Here is a 22793-nt window from a genome sequence, read left to right as displayed (position 1 = left end):
CGTGTTTAGTATCAACTAGATTATCAAAATACATTTCAAGAAATTATATAGTCCAAGCACAACTCCTAAATACATGTTTGTAAGATAATGGTTGCTTTCAGAGGAGCTACCAAAAATGGAAACTGAATGAAACAGTTGAATTCTGTTCACAGTTCTCAAGATTGTTAGTTTTATTCCTTATGTGGCTATATACTTCTTCATATTTCTGTAGGAGGGAAAAGAGCAATTTAGGTTTTTGCATCACCTTTTCTCAAGAAAAAAGTATTTTAGTCCCTAGCATCTAAATATTTCCTGACAATCAAAATAGGAAAAAAGAAAAGACATTCATTTAAAAAGGTATCTTTGGAGGATAGTAGATTTCCATGAAGAAAAACTGTTTTTTCAGAATTAAGGCTGATCCTCTGCCCTTGCCTTGTATTGTTTTGCCTTTGACTCAGTACATCTTTTGATAATCTTTCAAAGGCACCATTCTAAGGATGAAGGATCAGTCTTGATTTTGATAATTACTTTAAAAAAAATATTTCAAGAGCCTAAAAAGTAATCTAAAAGTAGGTTTTTACACAAGTGTGGAAGTTCTCACCTAACAGCAATAACTTTCCATTAGAAACAATATAATAGTGCTTGGGCCATACTCACATTAACTTATTAAGTGCTGCTTCTTTACAAAACATTTGCTTAATGCTGGAGGATACATGATAGAGGGAACTCATACATGTCTTGCTGACACCCATCGCTCCCAGGAAACTGTGGGATATAGTGCTGGACATGACGTTACCTTGGGTACATGACAGTCAGCCCCTAACCAGGCTCTGTTTCACGGGCCTAGGTGGCACTCGATTTCAGTCCTTGGTAAGGTATGAACTTGTGGTAATTGGGGCAACTGCCGCAAATGTTTCCACTCTTCTTTTCTTCCTAGTCCTATCTGACTTTATTGGTGTTGCTTTTTAAATGAAACGAGAGCAATTAAAAAGAGTTGATGATGGTGGGCTTATTGGGAAATCTGTTAGTGTTATGGTGTCTGAGTGTCTGACTAACAGGGCCTAGGAGCAACTACATCAGAAAGGTACTTTTCTACTTTTTTCCTTGCAGAATTCTAGGCAGAGTCTGGCGCTGGAGTTGGCTGTCATGTCCAAGTCTGTCAGCTTTTTTTGTTTGAAACAGCAAGGGTAAGATGAACTGCAGGGTAAGATGGGCTGTTTTTGAATACGATAGTCCAGTTATGATACCACTTCTTTTTTCCTTTTCTTTGGTTTTCTTCCCCCCCCCCCTTTTTTTTTTCCCCTTTCTGTTATTTTCTTCTTTTTTTTTTTTGGCATTGACGTTGGAAGTTTGGCATAATATTTCATTTATATGAAGATGTGTTACCTTGCTGGACCAGTTCCTTAAATAATTCAATATAAACACTAAAATTTAACAGGAATAAAATAGTCCATCTTGCCTTCATTCCATTTTACCCAGGAGATTTAAAAGGAAGCATAGCGACCAATTAACAAAAAGTGATTGTTTTGGTACAATGGTATAGTGGATATGGTAAAACAGTTTCTTTGAAAACACGTTTCTGGATACTTCTAAAAGATCTTATGTAAAGTTTCTACAGTGAAGCTTGAAATAGTTTATTCGACATCATTAGAAATTTCATTCCATTCAATTATAATGCTATGGAAAGAATCCATACATGCTCATTTATAATAAATATTTGTGGTTGTAAATTACACTGAATTTTATTTTTTCCTATTTTTAGTAATTGAGCACAAGAAGAGTATATGTGTTTCAATTTGTCTCACTAGACCCTAAATTAGCATTAACCCTAAATTCTGCAAATTACTATACAGTGTCTGTCTTCCCCTCCATTCTTTAGTGCCATGAGCAGGCAACTCCAGCAATGCATTATAATCTATCTTTATCTAGTTTATGCATAGTGGTCTAATATTTTCATTGCTGCTCTGTCAAATTAAATGTGTGGCATAGCCACCCATGTTTATCTGAAATTGAGGGGCTAACTATAGAGATGGGAGATGTTAATTTTTTTAACTAAGCAGCCAATAAGCAACCTTATTTTATAGCAATACACATGGCAAAAGTCAAAAGTATATTTATAGTAGATTTCAGATTTTGTATTTCAGCTATGTAATACTTTATTTCATATCTGCTCCTTTCATCAATAGCTTATTTTTATATACTCAAGTCAATTTTTACAAAATACTTAAATAATATTTATTTGGTGCCTTGAAGATAAAGAACTGTATAAGTGCTTCAATATTAGTATTAACTTAGATGCTCAGTCCAGTCAGGATTTTTTCTGGAAAACCAGTTCAAGTAATGGCATTTTCCACATTGCTATATATATTTATAATTTTTTAAAAGGCACTGATCATTGAGTCTCCCATTACTATATTTTGATTCCCACAGCTCCAAAAAGATCTGTCTTTATAAGTGTAATCAGTTCTTATTTTTCATTTCAGTTGTGTGTGTTTGTACAAGCAGTACATGTAAGCCTGTAGCTTAAAGATTTTTTTGCACAGTGATTCCATCTTCCCACTGTGGCAAAAAGTGCTGAACACTTATTAATGGTTTTCTGTGCTTTGGTTTCACTTTTCTCCCCTGGTTTTCGTTAGGTTCTGAGCTCATGCCCAAAGCCCTCTCCACCAGGATAGTGGGAGGCATTTGGTGGTTTTTCACACTTATCATCATTTCCTCGTACACTGCTAACCTAGCCGCCTTTCTGACAGTGGAACGTATGGAATCCCCTATTGATTCTGCTGATGATTTGGCCAAGCAGACAAAGATAGAGTATGGAGCAGTTGAAGATGGAGCAACCATGACTTTCTTCAAGGTAAGCTTTATATTCTGTTTGAAAATATGCTGTATCCTGATTTTGGTGGGAAAGTTTGTGCACCTTGCTGAGGAGCAACAGATAGGATTCCCACTGCTGTCAAAAGCAACTGAAAATCACTTTTTTGAGGATTTGCAAGAGAGCAAAGGAATCAAATGCAAAATCTCTCATGGGAAATAAAAGACAATTTCTCTGATGATTTTGCTCAAAGAAATGAATTCATAGCAGTGGAGTAGGTGAAGAAAAACGAACACTTTGCTCAGACAGATCTTCCTTCTATAGCCCTGTTGAAGAATGAGTTTTGTCGCATTAAGAGTTACGGTATCAGTTCAGTAACGTTATACTTAATTGTAGTCTTTGTTCAAGCAACTGGACTACACTAAGGATATTAGTGGCTGGACTGAGAAAAACGTTTTGGACTTTGGATTTTTGAGAAACTTTTCGATGAAATTTAGGGTCCATAGAAAAAACTCAGATTCTTCCAGTTTTTCTATTCCTTTTAACCTGTTACCAAGATAATTCAATTTAAAATATAGTGAAATATGCTGCTGGTTTAGAGAGAAATTTTTCTTTTCTAGCTTCATCAAGCATTTAAGTGAACTTAAATTAGTAAAAAGTATGCATGAAGGGAGAGAGGATGGTTTGTTCTATAACTCCTTGTGCCTGACAGCACAGAGGTGTCTCGGATCTTCCAAAGAGAGAGGTGTTTAAGAATATTTGTCTGATCTTTGGTACATCTTAACTAGTATATTTTGGTTTAGAGTTATTATGCTGTCACCTAAAACTTTGCAGTGTCTGTTACACTGGCATTTGAGATCAGACAAACTGAGGCCCAAAGTAACTTGTAAACAGCTGTAGAATTTGAAGAGTGTATGCTCAGTTTTTCTCATCACATTCAGAGACTACAAAATTTGTTTAGATATCAGGGCTAAATAGTCACTATTTAATCTTATGACCTTAGAGCCAATCACAGTGTACATGTAGTTTTAATTTTTAAAAATAATTATAGGGCTTTCAGCTTCTGCTTGGAAATAAAAATTAATTCAACTTCAGTTTCTCGGAATGTTTTAGGCTGCTTAACTTAATACATTGGGAAGGTTCTGAGTGTTTTCCCTAGAATACTTGTTGGAAAAGGAAGTGATGAATTAAATAAAAATAACTAATCAATTAGAGGTCTCTTGACGTCAGGAAATATGTGAAGCAGTTAAAAGAAACAACATTGAAAGTTTAAAGACTGAGGTTTCTAAAAGAGTCAAAATGATTTATGTATTGAGACATAAAGAGATGACGCAAGGTATTTATTGAGTTACCAGGAAACACTAGAGGGCTTTAATTTCATTTTTGTCTGGGAAAAAACTTTGAACTTGTTCTAATTTGGATTTGAACTGTGGACTCTAAAATGTTAGGAAGCAAGTTTAAATTGGCAGTGTCTTTCCTTCTGGTTGCCAGAAGCACTTTTCTCTGCATCGTCTTAAGTTTTAGTTTTCCTTCGCTCTGTCCTTAATTTTCTCTTATTCACTTTTTCCTTTTTTGTATGCACATAATCTGTGGGGGTTTTAAGTGCACAGAGACTATCTTTCTCTGGATGTTTTTCCCCTCTGCATATTAATATACTGCTCCCTTTTCTGCACAAGTCTTTCTCTCTGCTCTCTTTCTTCTTCTGTTTCTATTTATCTAGATATATTTCGTGTTTCTCTAGTATATTGTATCCAAGAACTAGAGAGGACTCACTTCTCATGAAAAAGTAATTGCACATCCTGCATATAAAATTTTTGTCTACAGTTGAAATAACCTAGACATACACAACAGTTTTGGTGTCAGGTCACATAATTTGGTATTGCTTTTAGTACATTAATGAATTCTCCTTCTTCACTATGAATGAAAAAGGGAAATCAGAACAAAACACAGGATTTCTTTATTCAGTGGATATATTTTAGATTCTGTTGAACAAACATATTTTCTGGGCTTTATGTGTGAACAGATCATGGTTAGTAAGTGTTTTGTGACATGAAAATGCACCGATAGTTAAGAGCTTCTGTTTCAGCTAGCAAACAAATGATTCCAAATAATTTTCTGATGTTTACTATCTTATCTAGTAATATGTAAATTATTGGTATTATTTACCTAATGAAATGAATCCAAATTTATGCATTAAAAGTAGTTACAGCTGTTCTTGTAGTTCAGCCAATAAGTGAAAATCATGCTCAAAAAGAAAAGTAAATGAAAACTATACAATCTCATTTGATTCATTCAATGTCTAAAGCAATTTCCAGGTGGAAATTAGAGTTTGCTTGATGTAAGTGCTATTCACTAGAGCTACCTATGTAAAGAATACAATGTAATTAAATATGTATTCTGTGAAATATATACCAAAATTTTTATACACAGTCTATCTGTTACAGTCAACTTTCTGGTAGAATTAGGTATTTTTACCCAATGAGGTTTTCAGAAAACAGAATACTATAGCCGTGGTCAACATAGTATACGTGTATTTGTGTGTTTTCAAAATATACTTCTATTTTGTATAAGCAAATTGCATCAGGAATGTATTTTCTTTACATGAAGAAAATGAAAATGCAAGAAAATATTTTAAAATAAGTGGAATTGCCTTTAAAGGTACCACTGGAGTTCAACAGCTCAGAGATGCTACTACTAAATAATAATATAAAAAACACTTAAGAACAGGAAACTGATAAAGGAAGACAAAAGCTATCAGAAAAATATCTTTGACAGAAAGGACACTAGATGTAGATAGTATAGAAAAGCAGAGGTAGTACAGAAAAGACAGAAGTTGCATACATTTGCTGCATTGTGTGTAAAAAAAACCAGGATAAATAATCACATTTTAAATTCCTTTCAGAATACTTTCTGTTTTATCAATAAGCTAAAGGAGGGTTTTAAATGGTATATATTATATTCTCTGATATACAGACAAGTGAATATCAAGTAGGAAGTAACACTGCCTTTTTATATGACATTAGGGAAAATATTAATGAGCTATTGTGTCCTGTTCTGGTGACCACACTTTGAAAATATGTTTAAAATTGGAAAGAGTTCATTAAAGGTGAAAGGATGACTGTAGGTCCGGAAATAAACATTGTAGTTAGAGGCTGAAGAAGATTGGTCTGTTTAATCTGCTGAAGAGAAGGTTAAGAGGTGACTTGATCATCGTCTGTAAGTGCCTTAATGGGAATGAGACTTTTGACAGGAGATGACTGTTTAATCTAGCAGAAAAAGGCATAATGAGATCCAGTGTTTCAAAGATTAAGTTAGGCAAATTCAGACTAGAAATAAGGTGCATATTTTTAAGAGTGAGAGCAATTAACCACTGGTACAACTTATGTAGGAGTAGGCTGGATTCATCCATCACATGCAGCCATTGTGAGGGAAATAGATACAACATAGCCCTAACATGTTATGCTTTTGATTTAGAGGCTACTCAATGAAATAGATAGACTTCATTATACAGGAGCTCAGATTAGATTTTAGTAGTCCACTCCTACTTCAAAGATCTATGTATGAGTATGAGTTCTGTGGGGGGTTGATCAAGAGGATAAATTTATCATCTGTGTATATGTTTTTCCTTAGCTGCTTTGTCTTGTTTTAATGACAGTGGATTGAGTAAAACAGTGGCATTATGTTTCAACAAGAAATGAAGGCACCAGATGGTTTCCTAATGTTAAATGAAATTATCATATCTTGGTAATAGTTATTAGTTCCAATCACAGTGAGGCTTGGTAGCTGCCCATGAGACTGACAGTAATTTCTGCATAAATTATCTATATAGCAGTCCATTGAATTCTTAAAAAAACTTTGGAAACTTGCCAAAATTGTGTGGTGCTAAAACAAAAGAAGAGTGGTTTTTGAAAGAGAACCTAAATGGGAATCAGACAAACAAACAAACTGCTAGATTAAAACCTGCTAAAGTTAAAATCTTGGAGAGCACAGGGAATACACATTGAAAATCCTGTTACCCTTGTGAGTCAAACGTCCCTCTGAAATAGCTTCGATGAAAAAGGAGAATGTTGTCTCCAGAGGTTTATTAGGTCCTCCAGATCATTATATGTCTTCTCATGGTCTGAGAAACTGTGTCACGTACAAGTCCTTTTAAAAACCAGAAAGTGAAGGAAATTTTCAGTGATGTCTTAAGATCTCCTTATCTAGTCTGAGTGTGGAAATAGTTTTACAAGTCTGTTACATGCCTGGTGGGTCTGGTGGGCAATTTCATTCAGAACAACAAAGGAAACCTTAGTATTATCCAAGAATTAGAAGGTATGTGAAAGTAATTTCTAAGCCATTTCTGCTGCTAGACTTGTAGTTTTCACTCCTGATACACGTTTTGGAGTTCCTCAGATTGTGGAGTTTTTCTTAGTTATGAACTTCTCTTCCTTTCTCTTGGCTGCTTTTGTCACTGTTGACCATTTTCAAGTCTCAGAAGCCTGACTTCCTTCCTGTTTGGAATTAAATAAAAAACATTTGTTATTTTCATGAAAAGTACCTATTTCACACTAGCTGTTCTTGGATAAAAAGCTCAGACTTTTAATTGTCTCAGATTTCTGTGGTCTCTCAGTCTATGTTTCTCAAAATCCCAGTGTCTGTTTTCTTGATGAATGACAGTTCTGAAATTGAGAACAATGTTAATTCTACTCTACTTGTATTTGTATCACAGTTCTCCATCCTCACACACAAACTATTGCAGCATATATGTGGTCTATGATTTTAAGATTTTTTTGGTGAAGTTGCTGTGTACTTTTGTTTTTCTCATAATTTTTCATATCTGTACCTTTCAATGTCAGATTCTTTTTCTTTCTATGTTTTTGTACAGTGCCATGCACAATGGAACTTTTCTTATGGTTGCTAGGCATTTGCATAACAAATAGTAAAAAACAAAGTATTTTTTCATTCTCTAATAGCAGTAGATTAGTGTCATTACTTCTGCATCACAAATTAAATGTCTTCTCAGCTCTCTGTGAGAGTTGTATGGTTTATATCCTTGATTTGCTGATAAGGAAGCTGAAGCACTAAAAGGGAAGGCATCTTTTTCAAGATCGCTTGGTGAAAGGCAGATAGGGAGCTAATTCAGGAAAGCTGACTCACACACCTTAGAATTATCCGATAGACTGTTCTATTTAATTATTTATATTTACCAGTTTCTTTCCTTTTCTTCTTCAGGACCCATTTTTATACCCCAGTTCTACTTTTCTACAGTATCTTCCATTTCTTCCCACACTGCTTTTTCTCCACAAAGATCCATGCTGCTGACTTTTCTCAGTTTCCCTCTCTCCTTTGTCTTTTACCCTAGCCATTTTGTTACTGCCTCCCTCAGGAAATTCTGGGGGGCAACAGTTCAGTGCTTAATGTCTATCTTCCTCTTTCGAATTCTCAGCCTATTGCTAAAGGAATTAACATGAAGCTCTACCTATACATTGCAAAATCTCAGAAATAGTCTCTTAAGGCTGAAAGAAGCAGTTGTAGGGGAATTTTTCCACTGCTTGCAACTGCAGTACAAGTGACAGATCCCCTGACATAAATGAAAGAAAACCAGCAAGAATAAAGATATGAATGCCATTCATTTGTCATGAGTGATGTTGGCATTGACGTGCATAAAGCCAGTATAATAACTTCAGTGATATTTTCAAACCTGGGTTTGAACATTATAATGTACAAATCACATTTATCTGTTTAACAAATAAGTATGAATGTACAAACACATGAGCATATACACACATAGAACCTTTAGTTGTATGTTACAAATAAAACATTATGAAGTTTAGCAGTGTGTATCTATTATCTGGTGGACTTGTTGCAAGTTAAAGATGAAAGAAATGCCACTTCTGAGCTTCTCAAATATCCACTGACTGACAGTGACTAATGGAAAACATTTTTTTGAGTCCCAGCCTCCATGTGCTGATCTGGATAATGCTTAAAAAGTAATTGGTAGCAGATACCAGTTTGCTTTAAAATTATTTCACTTTATAGATAAGTTGCATTTGAATGTTCTTATGCATAAAAGCAAGTGGCACTTTTGACTAAAAAGGGAATTGAATACAAATAACATAATCTGTTTTGTTTTGGTTATTTTTTCTTCTTTTTCATCATCATGGTTTGAACCTGTCTTCTAGAAACACATATAGTTGAAATGTATTATTTCCCTTTTCCCTTCATACACTTATAAGAACGGAATCTACAATGACAGAATCTGTGAGAATGAAATATAAGTTTTGTCCAGAGACCTCATTGTGTTCTACTTATTTCTTTAAAAGATCATGGAATCTAGGTAGAGGTAGGTAGATTAGATGATGCATTAACACAGACTACAACTAGAGCAGGAGTGCATTTGAATTCTAAGTAGAAGAAATTCAGATAAATTTGGTACCATTAAGTTCTTTGAAGTGAACTGTCCTTCTTCTGAATCTGTGGGCAGAAAGCAGAACTAATTCACATAAAGGGCCTCATTTCAACCAACTCTCTAGGTACTGGGACAAAGTGACTGAAATGGTTTTATACCCTTCCTCTCTGGGATTGTCAGAGCCATTACTGTTCCTGCAGTAAATAAGAGCATATGTTTGGCTGCCTGTTGCATCTCAGTGCTGAGGCGTGAAACTAAAAACAGGTAGAATGTGGTTGAAATCCACTATCTTTCCACCCCTGCCTTTGTCCATGCCTGTGCCTTTTCCCTTCCCTTTCCCCATTCCAAATTCCTCATTCCTTATACACTTTCCCCCTGTTCCTACATTATGGGCTGGAAAAGATGAATACAAGGACTAGTCAACTTTTAATTTCTGCAGAGATTTATACTGCATTATGCCATATATCCAGAAAATAATCTGCTGCCTAACAGTGGTATTCATGAATAATTATGCTCCAAAATCACAGGATTCATATTTATCTTTTACACCTGTGTCCAGCTACAGATCTTAGAAACTGATGAAAAAAGTACAAATGCTTTTTGGGTCCTCTCAAGGTAATAAACATAACTTCCCAGTGAAAACAAGCATAGTCATTCACAATAATTAAAATATTGAATTACATAGTTAACATATGAATTGTGTCCCCACTAGATATTTTTGAAATTAAGACAAAGAGAGACATAAAAAATAAATTAAAAGTTGGCATTAGGAAAATTCTTCTTTGTCTTTGGACCAGCTAATATTTTGCACAGTTCAGCATCTGTTTCTGTCTTACCCCAAATATTCATATGGGAAAAAGTTTATGCTGATTTTCTCACAGAACTCTCAGGTGGGATAAACTATGTAACCTATGGTCCCATCTGGTTTTCTTGTTCCATAAGTATTTCTCAGTATGAATATAATGTATGGCTAGAATGAACATACCAGCAAGAAGCTGACATTTTTATTATTTTTCAAAATTGCATCTGACGACAACATGCATTAATTAATGTACGTGCATTAATGATCCATACTGTAGGTATCTGATGGAGATTGTCTGTACAAAGCTGTTTTTTCTGAGTGTATAACATACAGTAATATATAACAAGATCTATTTGCCACTTGGATAGAAATATAGGATACAAGAAATCAGAGCCCAGAGGAGGAAAAATAATTACTAATTAACTGTACATTTGTCTGTAGAAAGTCAAGCCTGTTGATATACAAATATAATCCATACCACACTTTGAGTCCTAATTTGTGTCAGGATTTTTTACAGCAAAAGACTGGAATTTCTACCAAATGTAGCTGATTCAGGGGAATGCTATAATCTAGATATTTGTAAAATAATTTTGTAGTTAAGAGAAACCCATTCTGTCTTTTTTTTTGATAATATATAGTGATGCCACTGAAGACAAGAAAAGTAGGGGCTTTTTCCTTTGAAGTCAGATGGACATTAGTCACTACTAATCACTGCAAATTGTTTCTGGTCACATCTCTCAAGGGCTTTCTTGTTGTGTTTTCTTGGGATCAATTTAAGCCATTCTAACTATGAATAGTCCAATTTCTTCTGTCTTCAACCTCAAGCTCTGTTGGTTCTACATATCATAGAGCTGTGACAAGAGTCAGTCCGGCTTTCTGATCCAACTGAATATGAATCTGTTTATGTGTTGCAGGTTTACTTTTCAGTTGTGAAGAAAGCTGTTCTGGCTGCTAGAATGCTAGAACTGACACAAGGGCAGAAAGGGGTGTCCCTTTCCCCAGAAGGGCAATCTTATATCACCCTGCTAAATGTGAAAGCCATTGGGAATGCACACTCTTTGGGAAGTGAGTTATGTTGCGTAGACATTTGGAGATGTGAGGATGAGGATGAGAAAATTGACAGCAATGTAGTTGCTGCTACTTCCAGAATGTATGTTGTCCTTATGTACTATTGTAGGTTTTGTCTTCACTGGTAAACCATTTTGTTTCCTTTCTCTCAGCTGATGCACTTCACTTTCTGGCCTCTTCAGGGCCTGTAATGGCATTGCTGACAGGATCAGTTGTAAGAGAATGACTGAACTTTTGGGTTTTGATCATAGGTTTAGTTGCAAGCCTTTTTCCTCAGAAATGAATAACCTAATTATTATCTAACCTTATCACATTTCTCTCCTTCTCCTGCTGCTTTTCCCTGGGAGGCAGGGTAAGAGTTTCTCCCTTCCTCTCCCTTCCTCTCCCTTCCTCTCCCTTCCTCTCCCTTCCTCTCCCTTCCTCTCCCTTCCTCTCCCTTCCTCTCCCTTCCTCTCCCTTCCTCTCCCTTCCTCTCCCTTCCTCTCCCTTCCTCTCCCTTCCTCTCCATTTCCCTTTTCAGCTTTTTCTTTCTTTATGTCTGTCTTTAGAGCATGAACAAAGTGAGAAAAGGAACTGAACTAGATCATAGAGAATCCTTCAACTGCAAACAGCAATCTGTATGAAAGAGAGATTTCAGAATTAGGGTTTGTTTAGGAAATTAAGAGTACATCTGAGAACATTTTTAACTATCAGAGTCTGAAAAAAAGCCCAGCAAAGCTCTCCAAAGCAAATAGAACTATCATTAAGTAGCCATGTAAAGTTTGCAGATTTGATCTATGACTCATCCTGGTAATGTGATTCAGAAACAACTCTCCAGAATGAACTTTCTCTCAGTTTAGCTTGTTTTCTGTGACAACCTTCAGTGTTGAGTTCCTGCCTGCTGAAGCAGCCTGAAAGACACTATTCATTAACAGAGGTGAACACTTGGTTCCACATTATCAGTGTCATATGATACTACTGAGTTGTTATCCAACTGCACTAGCATTGCTTTGTGTAGAGAAATATTTCCAGTGCCAGAATTGCCCTGGACACACCTGAAATCTTATTACACTGATGAATTCCTTCTCCAGAGTTTTTCATTGATCCAAACAGAATGTTTGTTGAGATTGTTTAATAATCCTTTTTGCAATACACCTATGGTAATAATGACATAAATTTTCTTGGTTTTGGATGCCTTTTAAGCATTTTTCAGTGTTCATGCATTAACTGAACTTGTATTTAATGAATTCAAGATCCTAAATCTGCACAATATAAAGATTTATAAAAAAAAAAAAAAAAAACCACCACAAAAAAACCCAAACAAAAAAACCTAAACCATGTTTTAGAATCATGAAATCATAGAATCATTTAGGTTGGAAGAGACCCTTAACATCATTGAGTCCAACTGTTAACCTAACAGTACCAAGTCCACCACTGAACCATGTCCCTAAGAACCGCATCTACATGTCTTTTAAATACCTACAGGGATGGTGACTCTACCACTTCCCTGGGCAGCCTGTTTTAATGTTTGACAGCCCTTTTGGTGAAGAAAGTTTTCCTAATATCCAATCTAATCCTCCCCTGGTGCAACTTGAGGCTGTTTCCCCTCATTTTGTTGCTTGTTACTTTGGAGAAAAGACAGACTCCCACCTCACTATAACATCCTTTTAGATAGTCATAGTGAGTGATAATGTCTCCCCTCAGCCTCCTTTTCTCCATGCTAAATGACTCCAGTTCCCTCACCCACTCCTCATAAGACTTGTGCTCTAGACTCTTCATCATCTTTGTTGCTCTTTGGACTTTCTTGTGGTGAGGGGCCCAAAACTGAACATGGTATTTGAGGTGTGGCCTCACTAGTGCTGAGTACAGGGGGATGATCACTTCCTTAGTCCTGCTGACCATACTATTTCTGATACAAGCCTTTCTGATACAAGCCTATTGGCCTTCTTGGCCACCTGGGAACACCGCCCGCTCATATTCAGCTGGCTGTCAACCAACACACCGAGTTCTTTTTCTTCCAGGCAGCTTTCCAGCAACTCTTCCCCAAGCCTATAGTGTTGCATGGGGTTGTTGTGACCCAAGTGCAGGTTCTGGTACTGAGCCTTTTTGAACCTCATACAGTTGACCTTGGCCCATCAATCCAACCTGTCCAAATCCTTCTGTAGAGACTTCCTACCCTCAAGCAGATCAACATTTCCACCCAGCTTGATATTGTCTGCAAACTTACTGAGGGTGCACTCGATCCCCTCATCCAGATCGTTCATAAAATATTAAACAGAACTGGCCCCAAACCCTGGGGAACACCACTTGTGACCGGCCATCAACTGGATTCAACTCCATTCACCACAACCCTTTGGGCCTGGCCATCCACCCAGTTTCCTACCGAGCAAAGAGTACACCTGTCCAAGCCATGAGCAGCCAGCTCTTTATGATCAGAGTAGCCTACTGATGCTACTGCCATGAACATGTTGGACTAAAAATAAGCAATATATTTTCTTAGCATTTTTTAATTTGTTCAGATATGACATGTGATCTTTCAATTTGCTCATCAAGTTATTATATAGGAAAATGGGGGGGTGGTATTTTTTTCACATCTTAAAAGCTGAGGCAGTCACTCATTATGCTCTTTTATGCTGAATTTGAGTTAAGTTCTCATAATAGGTATTTAAATGTAATTGGCAACCAAAATTCAGGTAAGTTATGTGAATTCTGTTCTGAATCATTGTGATTTGATGGGAGCTTTTATTATATTAATACATACTATTAGTAAACAATTTTTTCTAGTTAGAAACTAGATATTGTGAAAATTAACAAAGGGTGTAGTATTGCTTACGTTAAAATATTTGTATTTGAGTAGTCTATCTTTCCATTTGAGAACTGAAATCAGCTTCCCCTCAATGAGCTATAAAATACAGCAAATATCCTGGAGGCCTTTGAAGACTTGCCGTTTTCGGTTTTTGAAAACTCTTATTTTCTTGTGCAACAGAAGCGCAGTGGTAAGATAGAAATTGTTTCTGTTGCTCTTACTCTCTTTCTGTTTCTCTGTCTTTAATTTTTTATTTTTTGATACAAGAGACACTTACTTTCCTTGGTTTACAAGGAATCTTCCAAAACTCTTAGGAAGCTTCTATATGACATGTCTGATAGAAGTTTCATGTACTCTTTCATATTTCCACTTTCTGAAAAGGAAAGCACATCCCTAAAGAGCTCTGTGAAGAAGGAAGACTAGTACCAAACGTTTTCCATGATTTGCTGGGAAGGCTCTCTAGCTCTTCTTTCACCCTTTCACCTTATCTGGCAAAGAAGCTCTGACAATAGTTTCTTTGATGTTAAAAGTTCTATCTAAGCCTATCCAGGTAGTTCTCATTCAAATGTATCTTTATTCAGGCTGAATTGCTGAGGAATTTACTTGGATTGAACAAAACTAACAGTTCAGTTCCTTAATTTATTTTATGGTTATATCTAGTATTTCTGACGCAGTTTTTGCTCCTTGAAGTACAGAGATGCTGGGCATAGTTCATTATAGATGTGCAATTCAACAATGGTATTCTAGTCAGGGGTCTGGCTACCCATAAAATCAGAAGTTAACAGAGGAAATACTGAAATTTCAGTTATAGCTTTCTCTTCCAGTCTCATATAAGTATGTATATATCCCAGTATCTCATATAAGAAATCTCTCTTCTGAAATTAAGGAGATATTTTTTTTTTTTTTGTACAGCCTGTTCATAATGAAGATTTGACTGTCTCAGTGGCTGTCTTTTCAAATCAGATTATCAAAGGTGAAAGAAGGATTGAAAGTATAAGGCTCATCTCATAAGCAGTATCGAGGCCATTATTTTTTACATTCTTATTGAGGTAATAATGGAGTTCCGGATTTACTTCCAAGATAGAGCTTGATTTCTAAATATGCTAAATACATTTCTTAATACTTGCAAAAAACATTAAGACTCTTGGGCTTAATCTTCAGGTCTTTAACTTTCCTTTCAGAAGTATAGAATTACTTTGAATCTCTAACTTTTAGTGGAATAACTCTAACCACAAAATCACCAGAACCAACAAATATTGCAGTTGTAATACTGTGTGATTTGAGATGGTTTTTGTTATTTTTACATTGTTGACATTAGTGATGAAATCAAGTCATTACAAGTCTCCTGTTACTATATATTTCTCATTCAAATTTTATTATTATATTTTCTTGCACTCTATTGCATCACACAAACCCTATTTTAATTATTATTCTTTTATAGATATAAGACTTGTAAAATGAAGTGTGGTATCCCTAAAATGATAATGAATAAAACCAGGAATAGATTGTGTTCCTGAAATTTATCAAAATATGTAGAGTAGGACTGTACTACCAATAGAGTGGTAAATGATAAATTTACCAATCTATTGGTAAATTGGTGGATTAGTAAAGAATCTTGAGTGTTGATGAGAGAATTTAATAGGAAGACATAATAAGATCCTGAGTCTCAAAGCTTTGTTTTACTAGGAAAGACGTAGTTTTTGAAACATGTAGGGCAGGTTTCTCCTCACTCAAAATGTAGATATCTGCTGTCTTCTCAAGTAGTCATCGACTTGCCTTTTACTGGCACTGGAAAGGCACCAGAAAGCACTTCTTCCATATTGCCTTAAGTAACTGCCCTAGAAGGACAGTGTTCTCCAGAGTTATAGAACTTTTCCCATTATAGAGAAGCTTAGATTAGTACCTTGGTCTAGATGCTTAAAGTGTAGGTGGCTACAAGTATGCAAGATGAATCTTATAAAATTTCTGGTCACTATTTAAGCACTAGGCAACTTCCATACAGGTATAAACTGCAGTATGACTGTATGCAAATTAATTAATTTTACAAGGAATAATATGAATAATTCTAATTCCATAATAAAACTAAAGTAGCACTGTGGGGTTATTTGTCTTATTTTAGATTATTAGTTTAAAGGCTGTGAGGAGCTTACTTTCTTACATGTTGGCACTGAAATAAACACCAAAAAAAGAGAAAAATCTCTTTCAAATCATAGAAAAAGTTCACATTTTGGCTTACAGTCTGAGTTGGACTGTGGTCAAAATTCTGGTCTGTGTTTATTAACGTCATATTTAAAAAGAGTGAATCAGTCACAAGGAGTGTTCCTAAAAGTAAGCCAGTGATTGCAAAGCTTGTCTTTCAAAAAAAAAAAAAAAAGTAAAAATAAACAATAAACACAATCCACCATTTTGTTTTGCTCATGTGACTTCATATGCTTGATCATATTAGAGGTTGAGTACATTTATCCTTCACCAGCAGGGCAGATGTTGCTGTGTCATCTGCTTGTCACTTTTTTTACATTTATGAGTCCAATTAAATTTTTTAAAATTAAATTAGGGACACAGGTGCAGGCTTTTGAGGTGTGCACCAGTAATGTATTTGCATTTTTTGCATATTTTTTTGGAAGTATATGGTAATCTTGACATATTCTGTGCCAGAATTTTTATGGAAACTTAAATGGTACAGTTCAGTAAATTGTGTCGAATTATTAAAGCTCAGTACGTATTAATTGAGAAATGATGAAAAATCTGAGGATATATACAGATTGCCATTTCTAAAACCACTTAAAGCTCCAAACATTTTTATGTTGTCATCCTCTAGGATAGCATTGGGAGTTCCAAAATTGTGACATGGTTTAATTTACAGCTGTTTGAGTAACTCTTAAGGCACTTAGAGCAAAGGGACTATTGTTTGAAGTTGTTTGTTTGTTTGATTGGTTTTCCTGGTTTAAAAAAAGAAAATCAAGAATAAGCAAACAAAAGTATTGGCATAATAAATTTTTAGAACGTGAAATCACCTTTAAGCCTGAAGATGACAACACTGCTGTTATTGATTCCTGTTTCTTTAATTATATAGTCAAGTTCTATTCACATGTTTGGGTTTCTGCATGCATATGGGAGATTAGTAGGCTGACACAGCAAAACTAAAAACCTTGTTTACAGAAAAAAAAAACTTGCCCACATCCAGAACAAACTGTACCATCCAACAGATTCTGAATCATTAATTCTCTTTCACAAATTTTATTTTTCTGTACTTTTTGGCTTCTTCAGGGCTAACCAAAAGTTATAGCTATTATCTTGGGGTGGAGCCCAGTATCGTTTGGGAGGTTATTCCTTAGGACAGGACAAAACTGTTCCAGACCCCATGCTAAGAGATGGTAAGGACAATTATGGGCCTCTGTCCTGACCCTGTTTTGTTAACTGTAACAGGTGAATCAACAGTCTTGATTTGGATATGTTAGTGAGAATCTTTAGCAGTTTTCCTAAAATATTACCAGTAGAAATAATTATGTCTGATTCTACTCTTCAGCAGAAGAGTTAGCTGAAGAGGTGAATACTTTTTTCGTTTCTGTCCTGCTCCTAAATATTTTTTTTTCTTAGTTGTACTGGTTCAACTTAAATCAATTGTGGTGGGAATAACCTATTAAAGTATTTGTATACCTTGAAAATCCTAAGATGGAACTATATCCTTATTTCTTCTTTCTATGCTTCCTTCATAAATAAGTTCCCACTGATTTCAGTAGGTATTACGTGTTTCAGTATCTTTGTGAATCTAGGCTTAAAGACATACAAAATAGAAAGGAAAAAAAAAAAAAAAGCTAATTCCAAGTAAGACTATACACAGAACAAATTGTGGCCCTTAAAGCTTAAAGACTCTGAAGTTTCACTGAAAAAAAAAAAAAAAAAAGAAGAAAATCAGCTACATGTTACACATCCAGAGGCTTGGACTAGAGGAAAGCCAAAGTAAAATGTAAACACAACACTAATGGTTTAATAGTTTCCATCTGTTTGAAACCAAGACATTATATTTGATCTTTAATTTAAACATGAAGTGCTTTTCTTTTTGTCATGCTGGTGTTTCCCACAGTATTATAAGTGAGGACTACTAGATAATTGATATTACTTACCATTTTAATTTCAAATTAAATATTTCACTAATATTATATGTGTCAAGAAGAAATTATTGCATTTTACTTGAAAAAAGAATCTTTGATATCTTAGTATTCAAGGACAGCAAAACAAACATAGTCTTTGTTCTGATATTCTCTAACATGCATTACTGATTTGTAAATATATGTTTGGATCATATTTTAAGTGATGACTAATTTCAAGCTTATTTCCATAATGAACACCATGTATTTTGAGATGGAGTTTTAAAGTGGGACCCAGAATCACTCCTCATTTGCTTAAAAAATTCAAAACCAGATCTACTTTGCATAATTTTACATAAGCAATGGTTCAGTATAAAAGGAACAAACGCTCTTCTTCTCCACATAAACACATATAAATGATGACTACATGTTTGTCTGCATAATTTGCACACAGCATTTCCCCTGAAGGTATAGGAAACACACTGCTATTTTACTGCACTCCTTTTGTTGAAGAGGAAGTGGTGTCATTGAATAGAATTGCCTCATCAGACACTCTACAAAGTGCCAAGTTGTAGCAATCAATAGGGAAATAGCAGATGTGAAGGTTAGCTGGCATCAAAGAATATGAGTGGAAGACTTTCCTATGGGAAAGAAAGTGCTTCATTACACTTCGTCTATACTAAGAATATTGGTTCTATCAAGCTTTCAGAAAATTAGAATATGATGGCTTTCATGACTCCAGCTCTAAAAGAGTCACTTTAACAGCAGTTAAAAAGTTAGATAGATATCCATCTGGGGAATTGCACTAAGTGATTAGGATTTTATTAGTTTTAAACTGGAATGTTGCAATTTCTTCTCTCTCTGAAGAAAGCAGATCCAGTGCAATGACTAGGACAAGAATTGGCTCCCTCTGTGATTACTGTATTGTAGATGAGTGTAAATGCTGCTTTTGGAGCATGTTCACAGGAAACAAACAACACGTTATAATTTCTCTAGAGCATAAATATTTAAGACTTGTAGAGAAAGTTCCTTGTTTTGGGGCTATGGTGTGTTGGGGGTTTTTTGTGGTTTTTTTTTTTTTTTTGTTCTGAACAGTATAAGCAACTCAATGTTTGTCCACACACGAACTGCTGCAGAAAAAATGAGTTTCAATACATCAATCAAGTGGATGCTCTTTAGAGAGACTGTCCTACAGGGAATAGCAGAACTGGAGAGTCAGTAAACAGAGTGATGTTGAGCTGGCAAGTCAGTGGATCATAGATAGTATTTGTCAGTATGAGAGCTTACAGTTGCTGATAGCATTCAAATGTTTTTCTGAGCAAGTTGTAAAAAGGAGCAGGTGTTAGTGAGGATAGAATACTTGGAGATACCACTGACAGATTTTTTTGATTCGTTCACTTTGAAACTTGTGAGATACTTTATTTTCAAGAAGGTGAATTACAGATTTTTTGTGCTTGAGACTGAACATAGGGGGGTTTTGCCTTAAAAAAAAAGCCCAACTCCTTAATCATATATCTTTCTCTAAGAATACCTCTATTTACAGGGATGTATACATGTTTCTTATAAAACATTGAAGCAATTTTCTCACCTCACTGATTTTTAAATTAAAATACTGCTTAATGGAAGTTCTGCCTCTAGTCTGCTCAATAAGTGTTTAGAACAAATTATATTTATTGGCAATGTGAAGGAGTCAACATTAGTTATCTAAAAGCACCTTTCTTACTGAAATCCAGCACAATTGTAAATTAATTGTTCCTGGACCTTGATCTCTGCTCACACTAATAAACAAATAAATGCACTAGAGCACACACTGAATCAAAGATTGCAGTGACAGTTTAGATATTTAGTGTCAGAATGGAATCTGATTTGCTGAGTACTCTGCAGTGCTTCAGCTTCCTGTGCCTTCAAAGTTCACAACAAGGAGCAGAGCTGAGGACTTTGACATTAAGAGCTTAAATGAATATCACATGGTATCTGTTGAGATTGCTCTTTCATTTTAGAGTGCTGTGCAATGATGTTTACAAGCAAGTTGCTTCTGCTTTCGGTGCTTACTGATATGTTTGGTGACAAGAGAAAATTTTTTTGCCTTTGACTTTAAAGTGAAGCTGAGGCATTCCTGTCATGCAGTAGCCCAAGACCAAATATTTTGTACCCCAATAAACATAGCCAAAAGCATCATAAAAATCTGTTAAATTATCTCTTGTCTTTTTGCATTTTTGCTGCTTTTGAACAACAATTTATCAAAGCAAGCAAACCAGAGATAGCAATAAATTTAGAGCTCTATCTAACATGTGAAGTCTTTTAGAACTTGGACTTTATTAGTCTCTTATTTTAGGTAGCAAATCTGTATTAGTAATGGAGAAAATAACCTTATTTACACTTAAAAAGTTAAATGTCACCTTCTTGAAGTGACAAAAAGCTTTAAACATTCAAGGCTGAAATCTTCATCCTTCTTAGTCTAATATGAGTGAACATGGACAAACCTTTATTTATATTGCTGTATTACAATGCTTCTGTACTTGCTCAGAAGCAATGACACACCCTTTCAGCTAACCATATTTCCTATATGCAATGGGATTCGGGGTCAAGTTTGCCTGTAAGTGAGATGACCTATAAATGAGTACTCTGACAGCTATTCAGTTGGTCTAAAATCTGTTCCTTTAACCAAGATTGCTTTAGAAGTTTAATGACCCCCCCTTGCATATTTTTAGTTCACTTATATATCTTTTATAAAAAGCACTGAGTATTGTAGTTTTCACAGTGGGAAAATATGGTGTGAATACACATAATATGGAGCATGTTCTCTAATTGTGTTTGCATAAATCCCATTAAAATTAGCCTTTTGCAAGCTATCATAAGAGAAAAAAAGGAAAATGCCTATAGACCAAGATTAGTGTCAATATTTGATTGTCAATACAGGTAGGAATCATGTTTATTAAATATTGCAGTTTAGCTAATTAGACTATAAAGGCTGTATTATTTTTAACTGTAGGTCTTCTGACAGTTTTCTGAAAACAATGAGCATTTTAATTGATTACCAAAACAATAAAGTCAAAAGAATTAAGCTAAACTTCTTTTCCTCAGGAACTACATTGTAGTGATGCAGTAAAAGATTAGGAATAGAGCTGCTTCAATGCTCAGCTGCAGGAAACTTAAAACATGGATGCAACCAGGTAGCATCAAGAAAAATGCTTATCAGAAGAATCTGATTCTGTAGTCAGTGTAGGATAACTTTTTATCATAATCCTAAATCTAAGAAATGTTTTTTCATAATCTCGTGCATTATCAAAACAGTTGTATCAGGTAGAACTTTGTACAGTTTAATAAGGACAGTGGTTTTATTGCTGCCTTTTCTTTTAAGCCCTGAACTCAAATAGATGGGTATTAGATCAGATCATTAATTTCCAATTGCAGCATTCTATGTACAGTTACCAAAAACTCTTTCCTCTAAATTTTCACTTAAACTAATACACTCAGAGATCTGCTTTGCCAGAATGTTTTCTGCTAAATTGGTTGACAGAAAATGCATGAAAATTTGCTGCAGGATGTTCACAGATTATTGATGCAGAAATATACAGAATGAAAAGAGCAGTGCTGTTGCTTATGCCATCAAATGCATGCCATTAATAAGTTTGGGGTATTATTAAATTCACTGTGTTTTACTGAAGCAAGAAACTAACAGCAACGGGGATTTGAAAGGTCTCAAGGAACTTATAGATACTCTTACATGTTAATTTATACTTAGGAGGCATAGAACAATGCTAGAATGTCTGCTGAGCTAATTTCCTTCCCCTAGTTCCTTTGTAGCAATTACTGAACCATACCACTCCTTTTGGTTTGATAACATTCAGCTCTGTCTTCTGGTTGTCTTTATGGTCTTGATTGCTCCAGGTCAGTTTGGTCTCTTGGGACATTCTGAAAAATGAATTCTTAGATTAGATCTAATGCTTGTGAGTAATTGTACTTTAAATTCTACCTATATAAAAATTATTATAGTTCTACTGTACTGTCAGAAATAAAATATCATATATCAATGCACTTTCTCATGAAAAAAGTATCTTGTTCTCTCATCTGTTTACAAGACAATTAAACCATGGTCATTCCTGTGTTAACTTCAGAGACTTGCAACTCAGTTATCGGCTAACTATCGTATTAGTGATAATGGCCTCTGTTGTGGGTTTTTTGTTTGACTGGATTTTACTGTCTTACATTTTTTTGTCTCCAATATCCTAGGCACTGTATTAATGTGGATGTACGTTAAAGCCATAGTGCAATTCAAATAGTTAAAATCTGAGTGAAATTAGCTTTGTGCTGGAATTCATATAAGACACAAAATCGTTAATGGAATCCCTGCCATTCACATGACGAGAAGATAAAAGGCAGTAGATGCTCTGAAGCATCAGTGATTTAATTTTTATGTGGTGACAAGACTTTGTCACATATTAATGTGATGATCTGCTTACCATTTTCTACAATAAACAAAGTTACTCAGCTTTCACATGTCCAAATATCTTCTTGTCATGGAAAGCATTTTCCCTGAATAGGCCATCTGGGGCCTTAACAGCTTGCTTGCCTTCAGCTCTTCTGATTACTTCCTCAGCTTCGTATTAATGCAGTGAAGTTTGTACATGCTCAGTATACAGAAAGTTCAGAACTGTTTTATTAAAAAGACAGTTGTACAGAAACAAAAACTGTACCAAAAAACCCCACAAACCAAAAAACCCAAAATGACCAACAAAAAACCCCATCCAAAAACCACAGCAAAACCCAAACCAGAATAAAAATGAAGTATATGAAAATTAAATATACAAGAAGTATATTAACATTTAACTGTTGTGTGACACCCTGAACCTGTAACCACTTAATCA

At 35.2% G+C, this 22793-nt stretch overlaps 1 protein-coding gene across 6 annotated transcripts in view; it reads left to right on the top strand.

Moving 5' to 3' along the window:
* GRIK2 (glutamate ionotropic receptor kainate type subunit 2) overlaps window positions 1–22793 on the top strand; it is a 445391-nt gene that overhangs the window by 341116 nt on the left and 81482 nt on the right. For 5 of the 6 annotated variants that reach the window (XM_074819452.1, XM_074819453.1, XM_074819455.1 and 2 more), the window contains one exon: window positions 2616–2833. In XM_074819452.1, the coding sequence (XP_074675553.1) occupies window positions 2616–2833 (218 nt within the window). Of the gene's footprint in view, window positions 1–1089; window positions 1126–2615; window positions 2834–22793 lie in introns of those variants that run through there. The other variant, XM_074819457.1, reaches the window with a different exon arrangement.

This window comes from Strix aluco, chromosome 3, assembly GCF_031877795.1.
Source record: "Strix aluco isolate bStrAlu1 chromosome 3, bStrAlu1.hap1, whole genome shotgun sequence".
Lineage (NCBI taxonomy): Eukaryota > Metazoa > Chordata > Aves > Strigiformes > Strigidae > Strix > Strix aluco.
Note: the sequence above shows the minus strand (reverse complement) of the source record. Positions and strands in the feature narration are given on the sequence as shown.